The 12,500-nt window shown below is 37.0% G+C and overlaps 1 protein-coding gene across 1 annotated transcript in view; it reads right to left on the bottom strand.

Moving 5' to 3' along the window:
- Positions 1 to 8,523: 8,523 nt before the first annotated feature.
- ptger4a (prostaglandin E receptor 4 (subtype EP4) a) overlaps positions 8,524 to 12,500 on the bottom strand; it is a gene marked incomplete at both ends in the record, with an annotated part of 5,733 nt that continues 1,756 nt past the window's right edge. Inside the window, one exon of the mRNA XM_079826291.1 lies at positions 8,524 to 8,964. Within this exon, the coding sequence (XP_079682417.1) occupies positions 8,524 to 8,964 (441 nt within the window). The remainder of the gene's footprint in view (positions 8,965 to 12,500) is intronic.

Genomic DNA, 12,500 nt, shown 5'->3' with positions numbered 1-12,500 from the left:
CTTCCTCCACCCCAGTAAAACCAATGCAATTTATTTTTCTTCAATAATATTTTTTCTTTTTAATTTTGTATTTTGAGATGATTTGATGGTATTTTTTAATATGATTTGATGGTATTTTTTAATATGATTTGATTTGATGGTATTTTTTAATATGATTTCATGGTATTTTTTAATATTTATGCTATAATTATGGTCTAATTTGAAAATCATACAAAAAAAAAAATTTTATTTATTTTTTTATTATTGCCGTATTTCAGGTTAAAATAGAGACTAGGCAGATTAGCGCCCTTTTGGAATTATTTAAGAAATCATGCATCCATGTGTCTAATAATTAGTCTCTCTTTAGGCTTGAGAATTCACTAGTTCTGTTTTGAACACATTTAATGTTGATGGATTTGAATATATATTTATAAAATCTCATGACTATTTATTATAAAGTTTTAGATATTTTTTTGTTTGTTAGAAATATAGATTTTTTTCTGTGAATTTGTGTTTTTGCAGATTTCTCATTCATTTATGGTGGTCATTTTTGAGTGGGAGTATTTTTTTATGACCACTTAGCATGCTCAAATCATGCCCTCAATATTTGTGTGTGTTTACATACCTAATACTAGAAAAGTCATATCATTCTGATGAAGCTGTGATTTAAAAAAAATTCTAAATGTGGTTCATAGGTTCAGTTTTTCATAGGTGTGTGTGCGTGTGTGTGAGTGGATGTGTCAATATCACACTCTTGATGTTTTAGAGTGTCACCTCTTCACTGCTGTGTACTTTTTTCAGCATTGTGGCCGATTTGTAGATTGTACACACAAATATTCAGAGAATTTTTGTGTTTTTGCCGATTTCCCATTCATTTCCTATGGTCGGTCATTTATGGCAGAAGACAATGAATGCTACTTTTTTTTTTACAACCAATTAGCATGCTCGAATCATGACCCCAATGTTTGTGTGTGTTTACATACCTAATGCCAACAAAGTCACCAGTTTTCATATCATTCCGATTAAGCTGTGATTTTAACCATTTCAAAACAGAAAATTTTTCGGTCAGAAATGACCGAAGAGCACCAGAGGGTTAAATCTGCATATTTGTGATATTTTTACCTTTTATGAAAAGCATTTATTCCATAATCGTATTAAATATAAATGCTTCAGCTTTCATTTCATATTCTTAAATTTGATCTATAAATTAAATTAGAATAAGACACTATAGGGCAGTTACCAATCAAATTAAATCATTTACACTAAAAAATGTTATGAGATTATTTTGAATATTTTTGAATATACAAATAAGAAATGTTGGAAAGATGAAACTAAACAACCAGTCGGGGGCAGCAGGTGACCGTCTTAAAGGGTTAGTTCACCCAAAAATGTAAATTCTGTCATTAATTACTGACCCTCATGTGGTTGGACACCCGTCAGACCTCCGTTCATCTTCAGACACAAATGAAGATATTTTAGTGTAAAGCTGATGCTCTGAAAGGCCTCCATTGGCTCAATGCACTTTACACTCTCAAGACCCTTTATGAAGACGAGAATAGTTTTTGTGCGCAAAAAAACTCTAAATAACGACTTATATAGTGATGACGATTTCAAAACACAGCATCATGAAGCTTCGAAGTGTTATGAATCAGTGAGTCGATTCAGCAGTTTGGCGGTTTGACATGCGATCCGAATCATGATTCGACTCCCTGATTCATAACGCTCTGAACCGCTGAATCGACTCCCTGATTCATAACGCTCTGAACCGCTGAATCGACTCACTGATTCATACCGTTCTGAACCGCTGAATCGACTCACTGATTCATAACGCTCTGAACCGCTGAATCGACTCACTGATTCATAACGTTCTGAACCGCTGAATCAACTCCCTGATTCATAACGCTTCGAAGCTTCATGATACCGTGTTTTGAAATCGTCATCACTATATAAGTCGTTATTTAGGGTTTTTTTGCACACAAAAACTATTCTCGTCACTCCATAAAGTTATTGTAGAGCCGCTGTAGTGAGATGGACTTTGTAACGACGTCTTTAGTGTCTTTTAAGGGTCTTGAGAGTGAAAAGTGCCAATGGAGGCCTTTCAGAGCATCAGATTTACACTAAAATATCTTAATTTGTGTTCTGAAGATGAACAGAGGTCTGACGGTTGTCGAACGACATGAGGGTAAGTAATTAATGACAGAATTTTAATTTTTGGGTGAACTAACCCTTTAATGAGTGAGTCATTAGCCCTGTCCCAAATGGCACCCTAAACCCTCACGGTCTTCCTCTGAGTCTGCACTTTCACGACGTAATTTCACGAAGTCCGCTGTGTAACACACACCAGTGCGGGCTCAGCAGAAGTGCACATCGAGGGCGCATATCGACCTCAAAGGGGCCGTTCGCAAGCACCCTTCTGAGACCTCAAATGACAAATGGGACACTCTGCGGTCTCGTGGATTTAACGGACACATGCACGCAGCGGCTTTAGTAAGTCCACAAGACCGAAAGTGCACATGAAGAGTGCCATTTGGGACAGGGCCATTGAGTCATTCATTCAAACGATTCAGTGAAACGGCTGATTCGTTCATTGTCAGTCGTTTACGAACAGGTCATTGAATCTTTGATTCAACCGATTCACCAATTCATTCAAACACTGAATCATTCAGTAACACACACCATTGCTGTGACATGCGTTATGGTTCTGTGATCTTTGTTTGGAACTATTTTCGCCACTGAAATCAAACAAAAACAGTCAATATTGCATCTAAAATGTAAGTGACAATGTTCAGTTCCATAAACAATTTTTCAGTCGTGATGTTATTCAGGAAAAAACCGCACTCTTGGTTGTGTGATGTAGCCCATAATAATATAGGCCTAGGCTACTTGTTCTGAGCAGGAGTTGTCCGTGAACAGGCTGTAAAACTGTTGGCTAAGTTACAGACACTCATGAAAAACTGATGCTGATTATCTGGGAAACATTCTCCAACAGTTGTCATTGTTTGTTGTCAAACTAGTTGTGAATTTGTTGTAACATTAAAACAGGACATCATGACTAATGTGCTCAAAGTGATGCTCGGAGCTCCAGTGGTCTCAAACGAGGATGATTTATTCATTGGTTGTTGCGTTAAATCTTACCCAGATACAATAGTGCTATTTTCCGATTGGCTATTGTGTAGCCTCTTACATTGGCCAGATACATTTTGGGCGCTTCTGCATATTAAATATATGATAAATAGTTTTTCAGCATGAGAAATTCAATGTGTGGCGGGAGTGCGTGACAAAAGACCGAAATGAGTGACTGACACTTGAGAGCCCTGAATGTTACTACTAGTTTCCGAAAGTTAGAATGTTTCGCTCAAAAGTAACGGTCCCTTAAAGTGTTACTTCAGCGATTAGCATTAAGCTTTGTATCAGTAGAAACCAGTCAGTATATCTGAATTATGGTACTTTCCCCCCTCATGTCCCCCTGAGACGAGAGAATTATGCATTTTATTTTTGGAAAAAATCCTACGATGACGCAAATTTTCACGTCATTTTGCGTCAGATGACGTCATTTTGCGTCAGATGACGTCATTTTGCGTTATCTGAGGATTTTTTGGCCAGAGGATAGAGACTACAGTCACTAGAAGAGCTAGTTCTGCATGTTATCAACCCGCCCACAGGATCTCACACACAGACTGTAAATGCTCACGGCCGCTCGGCTTGGGCATTAATAACGGAGTGGTGCGGAGCAAAGTGAGTGTTTCAACTTTTCAACGAATTCCTATGAAAGTTAAGCTTCCACATGCGATCTGATAACCAGACTGGACACACGCTGAGATTGACAGCCGCGCTTACCTCAGCTCAGCTCTTCATGATGAATGACATCTGACTCCTGCTGCGTTTGTGACGTGACTTTCGTTCGGCTCACTCACACGTTATTGAAAAGACACGTTCCATTTTTAATTGTAGTGTCTGTTCTCTAACTGAACAAAATTATGTTATTACTGTGAAGATTAAAACGACGGTGGGGCGGAGCCGCAGTGGGCAAGTGATAACCAGTAGCCGTGGCTTTGGGAGTGGCCTCGTAGCGCAGCAGAGCAAGTGCATTCTGGGTGTTGTTGTCTTTCATCCACATGAGACAAAAATACATTTTCTGTCTTTTCTCGGCCTAGAAGGCACCAAATTCAACTCTTCGCCTGAGTGGATGTGACATTTAATGTTTAAATGTTACTATTTGCTTTAGAATGTTAGATGTTTCAATCAAACGTGACGTTTCAATGTTTCAATCAAATATAACATTTCAATGTTTCACCCAAACGAAACGTTTCAATGTTTCACCCAAACATAACGTTTCAATGTTTCATTCAAACATAATGTTTCAATATTTCAATCAAACGTAAAGTTTAAATTTTTCAATCAAACGTAACATTTGCATAATGTTTAGATGTTACTATTTGCTTTAGAATGTTAGGATGTTTCATTCAAACATAACATTTCAATGTTTCAAACGTAACGTTTCAATGTTTCAATCAAACATAACGTTTCAATGTTTCATTCAAAAGTAACGTTCCCTTAATGTTTAGATGTTACTGTTTGCTTTAGAATGTTTCAATCAAATGTAACATTTCAATGTTTCAAACGTAACATTTCAATGTTTCAAACGTAACATTTCAATGTTTCAAACATAACGTTTCAATGTTTCAAACTTAATGTTTCAATGTTTCAAACAAACATAACGTTTCAATATTTCATTCAAAAGTAACGGTCCCTTAATGTTTAGATGTTACTATTTGCTTTAGAATGTAGAATGTTTCACTCAAACATAGCGTTTCAATGTTTCAATCAAATGTTCCCTTAATGTTTAGATGTTACTATTTGCTTTAGAATGTAGAATGTTTCATTCAAACATAACGTTTCAATATTTCATTCAAAAGTAATGTTCCCTTAATGTTTAGATGTTACTCTTTGCCTTAGAACGTAGAATGTTTCGTTCAAACATAACGTTTCAATATTTCATTCAAAAGTAACGTTCCCTTAATGTTTAGATGTTACTCTTTGTCTTAGAACGTAGAATGTTTCGTTCAAACATAACGTTTCAATGTTTCGTTCAAACATATCGTTTCAATGTTTCATTCAAAAGTAAAGTTTCAATGTTTCATTCAAAAGTAAAGTTCCCTTAATGTTTAGATGTTACTATTTGCTTAAGAATGTTTCACTCAAACGTAACGTTTCAATGTTTCATGCAAAAGTAACGTTCCCTTAATGTTTAGATGTTACTCTTTGCCTTAGAACGTAGAATGTTTCGTTCAAACATAACGTTTCAATATTTCATTCAAAAGTAACGTTCCCTTAATGTTTAGATGTTACTCTTTGTCTTAGAACGTAGAATGTTTCGTTCAAACATAACGTTTCAATGTTTCGTTCAAACATATCGTTTCAATGTTTCATTCAAAAGTAAAGTTTCAATGTTTCATTCAAAAGTAAAGTTCCCTTAATGTTTAGATGTTACTATTTGCTTAAGAATGTTTCACTCAAACGTAACGTTTCAATGTTTCATGCAAAAGTAACGTTCCCTTAATGTTTAGATGTTACTGTTTGCTTTAGAATGTTTCAATCAAACGTAACATTTCAACGTTTCAAACGTAACATTTCAACGTTTCAAACGTAACGTTTCAATGTTTCAAACTTAATGTTTCAATGTTTCAAACAAACATAACGTTTCAATATTTCATCCAAAAGTAACGGTCCCTTAATGTTTAGATGTTACTATTTGCTTTAGAATGTAGAATGTTTCACTCAAACATAGCGTTTCAATGTTTCAATCAAATGTTCCCTTAATGTTTAGATGTTACTATTTGCTTTAGAATGTTAGAATGTTTCACTCAAACGTAAAGTTTCAATGTTTCATGCAAAAGTAACATTCCCTTAATGTTTAGATGTTACTATTTGCTTTAGAATGTAGAATGTTTTGTTCAAACATAACGTTTCAATATTTCATTCAAAAGTAACGTTCCCTTAATGTTTAGATGTTACTCTTTGCCTTAGAACGTAGAATGTTTTGTTCAAACATAACGTTTCAATATTTCATTCAAAAGTAACGTTCCCTTAATGTTTAGATGTTACTCTTTGCCTTAGAACGTAGAATGTTTCGTTCAAACATAACGTTTCAATGTTTCATTCAAAAGTAAAGTTCCCTTAATGTTTAGATGTTACTATTTGCTTTAGAATATTTCACTCAAACATAATGTTTCAATGCTTCATTCAAAAGTAACGTTCCTTTAATGTTTAGATGTTACTCTTTGCTTGTGTAACGGAGGCCAGTATTCACTGTGTGAGTAAACCTGATCAGGCCTTTAGCCTCTTGTTAGAGCGTCTGACTCTAATGCTGCCGGACCCGGGTTCGAGTCCCGCTTGGATGATAATAACATGATAAAATGAAATGTTTTCTTTAGATTCACATAGCAAATAAAACATTTTTAAAACACTTAAAAAACCTGGCCGTATGGAGAACATTCATAAATAATGGGAGCGGTTCTTAAAGCTGGGATCAGGTGATGAAGTGTTTCTCGCTGAGAGCCAAACCGCACACAGCACTTGTTTATTTATCTGCTGTTTGGGAAGCAGGACACACTGAGAAACTGGAAAGGTCTTTATGAAAACATCTCCACTAGGTTATTTCCTGCAGGGCTGGAGTTTTGTTGATGTTGATGTGACTGATTTGAACTCTTCTGGAAAAACAAACACGTGTAGAGCGAGACGCTTACCGTCCAGACTGATCAAAACACTCTTGCAAACTAAGAGCAATGCCATCTGAAAATACATGGTTTATGGATTCAACAGTCAATGCCAATAAAGAACCTTTATTTTTAAGAGTGCAGAGACTTATAGCCAGAGGTGGACAGGAACTAAGCACATTTACTTCAGGACTGTACTTTTTGAGTATCTGTATTTTTTCTGGAAACTTATGACTTTTACTTCTCTACATTTGAAAGACAAATATCGTACTTTTTACTCCATTACATTTCTATCAAGGCCCTCGAAGTAGAAAGTCGTAGCCGCTTTGAAAGTCAGTGGATGATTTTTCTTCTTTAAAACGTTTTCTTCCAATCAACTGGTGGCAAAATAGAAGTTCCCAGACGCAACCATAGTCATACTGAAAAGTTAAAATTCAGAAGAGCAGACGTGGATAAGTCTGAAAGCGCACACAGAAAGCTGCCTCTCAGACGCCAGACCACAAGAACTGAATACTAAAATCATATTATAGTCGATTAAAACTAGACTAAAACTAAAACAATTCAGATGCCTAAAATGTTATAGTCAAAAGACTGACTAAAACTAAATCAACATTTGCTGTCAAAATGAACACTGGTATGAAATATGATTGGTCAAATGATTTTTATAGATTTATCCGCCGAGTTGCGATAGCCTTGAGGATAGAGCGCTAACACATCGCTAACGTTCCACAATGATGTTAGTTAGCATGCTAAAGCGTAGTTGAGCTAATAATGTTAACTGAAGTCCTTTCAGAAATATGTTTTTACATAATCCTGTCAAATAAACACACATTCTTTTCTAGTATGATTTTGACTTTGATAAGAGCTTTGTAACTTTTAAGCAAATATTTAAATGAGTTTACTTTTCATACTTAAGTACTTTTAAAAGCAAGTACTTCTGTACTTTTACTTAGAGGGTTAGTTCACCCAAAAATGAAAATTGTGTCATTAATTCCTCACCCTCATGTGGTTGGACACCCGTCAGACCTCCGTTCATCTTCAGACACAAATGAAGATATTTTAGTGTAAATCTGATGCTCTGAAAGGCCTCCATTGGCTCAATGCACTTTACACTCTCAAGACCCTTAAAAGACACTAAAGACTAAAGTTACAAAGTCCATCTCACTACAGTGGTTCTACAATAACTTTATGAAGACGAGAATAGTTTTTGTGCGCAAAAAAACCCTAAATAACGACTTATATAGTGATGACGATTTCAAAACACGGCCTCATGAAGCTTCGAAGCGTTATGAATCAGTGAGTCGATTCAGCGGTTTGGCGGTTTGACACGCGATTCGAATCATGATTCGACTCACTGATTCATAACGCTCTGAACCGCTGAATCGACTCACTGATTCATAACGCTCTGAACCTTGAGGGTCTTGAGAGTGTAAAGTGCATTGAGCCAATGGAGGCCTTTCAGAGCATCAGATTTACACTAAAATATCTTCATTTGTGTCTGAAGATGAACGGAGGTCTGACGGGTGTCCAACCACATGAGGCTCAGTCATTAATGACAGAATTTTCATTTTTGGGTGAACTAACCCTTTAAGTAAAAATCCATCTTTACAACTTTCACTTGTAATGGAGTAATATTGAACCAATAGTACTTTTACTTTTACTCAAGTAATGTAGTTGTGTACTTTGTCCACCTCTGCTTATAGCTGATAAACTGATGGTTTGCTCAAATAAATAAATAATCAGATTCAGTGTTAAAGTCACAGGTTTAGACACTCGATCAAAGCGCAGAAGACCGAGAAGATCCTCCACACACACACATCAGGAGGAGTCAGATGCTCTTCTCTTGAAAAGCCTCATTGGTGATGGTCATCTGTAAGGTCTGCTCTTTCGGCCGGCTGTCTAAACTGTTCCGGTGGCAGGATTGAGACGAGGCTTCAGACGAGCTCTGACCGGTGTCTGGGGCTTCGGGCGGACTCAGAGCCGTCCCCCTGAGCTCTTTGAGTCCGGCCTCTGGAGAGCCTCTGGAGAGGATGGAGGACACCCGCGCTCCGTTCATGCCCGGCCCCTGCGGCCCCTGGGACTCCAGCCTGCAGAAGAGACACTTGATGTTCTCGATGAGCTTGGACAGCACGGCTTTACGCAGGAGGATGTAGATCCAGGGGTCCAGGATGGGGTTGGTGGAGGCGAATCGGATCGCCAGCAGATCGGGATTTCTGTCCAGCCTTTTCTCCACCGGCGTCTTATAAAGCTGGTTGAGAAACACCTGGACCTGAAATAAAGAGACATGCCACATTTCATCATATTAAAACTCAAAAATTCTGGGTTAAAAACAACCCAAGTTGGGTTGAAAATGGACTAACCCAGCAATTGGGTTGTTTTAACTCAGCGATTGGGTTGTTTTGAGCAAACATTTAACCCAACCGCTTGGTTAAAACAACCCATTCACTGGGTTAAAATAGCCCAATTACTGGGTTAGTCCATTTTCAACCCATCTTGGGTTGTTTTTAACCCAGCATTTTTTAGAGTATGTGCAGTTACATAACAAACAAGTTACACTTTAAAAAATCCTGGGTTAAAAACAACCCAAGTTGGGTTGAAAATGGGCTAACCCAGCAATTGGGTTGTTTCAACCCAGCAATTGGGCTGTTTTAACCCAGCGACTGGGTTGTTTTAAGCAAACATTTAACCAAATTGCTGGGTTAAAACAACCCATTCACTGGGTTAAAACAACCCATTCACTGGGTTAAAACAACCCATTCGCTGGGTTAAAACAGCCCAATTGCTGGGTTAGTCCATTTTCAACCCAACTTGGGTTGTTTTTAACCCAGCATTTTTTAGAGTATGTGCAGTTACATAACAAACAAGTTACACTCTAAAAAATGCTGGGTTAAAAACAACCCAAGTTGGGTTGAAAATGGGCTAACCCAGCAATTGGGTTGTTTTAACCCAGCGATTGGGTTGTTTTAAGCAAACATTTAACCCAACCGCTGGGTTAAAACGACCCATTCACTGGGTTAAAACAACCCAATTTCTGGGTTAAAACCATCCATTCGCTGGGTTAAAACAGCCCAATTACTGGGTTAGTCCATTTTCAACCCAACTTGGGTTGTTTTTAACCCAGCAATTTTAGAGTGTGTGCAGTTACATAACAAACAAGTTACACTCTAAAAAATGCTGGGTTAAAAACAACCCAAGTTGGGTTGAAAATAGGCTAACCCAGCAATTGGGTTGTTTTAACCCAGCGATTGGGTTGTTTTAAGCAAACATTTAACCCAACCGTTGGGTTAAAACGACCCATTCACTGGGTTAAAACAACCCAATTTCTGGGTTAAAACAAACCATTCGCTGGGTTAAAACAGCCCAATTGCTGGGTTAGTCCATTTTCAACCCAACTTGGGTTGTTTTTAACCCAGCAATTTTAGAGTGTGTGCAGTTACATAACAAACAAGTTACACTCTAAAAAATGCTGGGTTAAAAACAACCCAAGTTGGGTTGAAAATGGACTAACCCAGCAATTGGGTTGTTTTAACCCAGCGAATGGGTTGTTTCAACCCAGCAATTGGGCTGTTTTAACCCAGCGACTGGGTTGTTTTAAGCAAACATTTAACCCAATTGCTGGGTTAAAACAACCCATTCACTGGGTTAAAACAACCCAATTTCTGGGTTAAAACAACCCATTCGCTGGGTTAAAACAGCCCAATTACTGGGTTAGTCCATTTTCAACCCCACTTGGGTTGTTTTTAACCCAGCAATTTTAGTGTGTGCAGTTACATAACAAACAAGTTACACTCTAAAAAATGCTGGGTTAAAAACAACCCAAGTTGGGTTGAAAATGGGCTAACCCAGCAATTGGGTTGTTTTAACCCAGCGAATGGGTTGATTTAAGCAAACATTTAACCCAACGGCTGGGTTTAAACGACCCATTCACTGGGTTAAAACAACCCAATTTCTGGGTTAAAACCATCCATTCGCTGGGTTAAAACAGCCCAATTACTGGGTTAGTCCATTTTCAACCCAACTTGGGTTGTTTTTAACCCAGCAATTTTAGAGTGTGTGCAGTTACATAACAAACAAGTTACACTCTAAAAAATGCTGGGTTAAAAACAACCCAAGTTGGGTTGAAAATAGGCTAACCCAGCAATTGGGTTGTTTTAACCCAGCGATTGGGTTGTTTTAAGCAAACATTTAACCCAACCGTTGGGTTAAAACGACCCATTCACTGGGTTAAAACAACCCAATTTCTGGGTTAAAACAAACCATTCGCTGGGTTAAAACAGCCCAATTGCTGGGTTAGTCCATTTTCAACCCAACTTGGGTTGTTTTTAACCCAGCAATTTTAGAGTGTGTGCAGTTACATAACAAACAAGTTACACTCTAAAAAATGCTGGGTTAAAAACAACCCAAGTTGGGTTGAAAATGGACTAACCCAGCAATTGGGTTGTTTTAACCCAGCGAATGGGTTGTTTCAACCCAGCAATTGGGCTGTTTTAACCCAGCGACTGGGTTGTTTTAAGCAAACATTTAACCCAATTGCTGGGTTAAAACAACCCATTCACTGGGTTAAAACAACCCAATTTCTGGGTTAAAACAACCCATTCGCTGGGTTAAAACAGCCCAATTACTGGGTTAGTCCATTTTCAACCCCACTTGGGTTGTTTTTAACCCAGCAATTTTAGTGTGTGCAGTTACATAACAAACAAGTTACACTCTAAAAAATGCTGGGTTAAAAACAACCCAAGTTGGGTTGAAAATGGGCTAACCCAGCAATTGGGTTGTTTTAACCCAGCGAATGGGTTGATTTAAGCAAACATTTAACCCAACGGCTGGGTTTAAACGACCCATTCACTGGGTTAAAACAAACCAATTGCTGGGTTAAAACAACCCATTCACTGGGTTAAAACAACCCAAACGCTGGGTTAGTCCATTTTCCACCCAACTTGGGTTGTTTTTAACCCAGCATTTTTTATAGTGTATAGGGTTATGGTTTGGTCGAGGGTTAGTTGCATGTAATTATGCATCATTTACTGTTATTACTATAGTAAATACATGTAACGACAAGGACACTGTGAAATAAAGTGTTACCGAACATTTTATAAGAAACTTTACTTAAAGCCTTTATATACACTCTAAAAAATGCTGGGTTGAAAACAACCCAAGTTGGGTTGAAAATGGACTAACCTAGTGAATGGGTTGTTTTAAACCAGCGGTTGGGTTAAATGTTTGCTTAAAACAACCCAATTGCAATTTTTTTTGAGTGTATAATGCATTAATTATGCTTTGTAATGCACTGTATGATCTTATGAATAATTGTAATCACAGTTATTATACTTATTTAACACCTTTAGAAAGTATAATGCATGAAAACACACAACAAACAACCAGTTTCTGAATCTTGAAATATTATAATCAATTTTAACTGTGGCTACAATTATTTATGAAAAGATATAATGCATATTTTTATTGCATTTATTGTGCCTTTAATGCATTTTATGATCTTATGAATAAAGTTATGCCTTTAGAAAGTATAATGCATGAAAACACGACAACCAACTGATTTCAGATTGTGAAATATTATATTATGATGCATTATATATTTTCATAATAAATTTTAACCGAAGTTAAAATGGATTCTATGCATTAATTATGCCTTGTAATGCATTTTATGATCTTATGAATAATTGTAACCACAGTTATAATACCTATATTACAACTTTAGAAAGTATAAGGCTTCTGATGTAACCAGGAATCGTGAAATATTATAATCCGTTTGAACTGTCGTTACAGTTATTTATGAAAATATATAAT

Source organism: Gobio gobio, assembly GCF_949357685.1.
Source record: "Gobio gobio genome assembly, chromosome: 10".
NCBI classification, from domain to species: domain Eukaryota; kingdom Metazoa; phylum Chordata; class Actinopteri; order Cypriniformes; family Gobionidae; genus Gobio; species Gobio gobio.
Note: the sequence above shows the minus strand (reverse complement) of the source record. Positions and strands in the feature narration are given on the sequence as shown.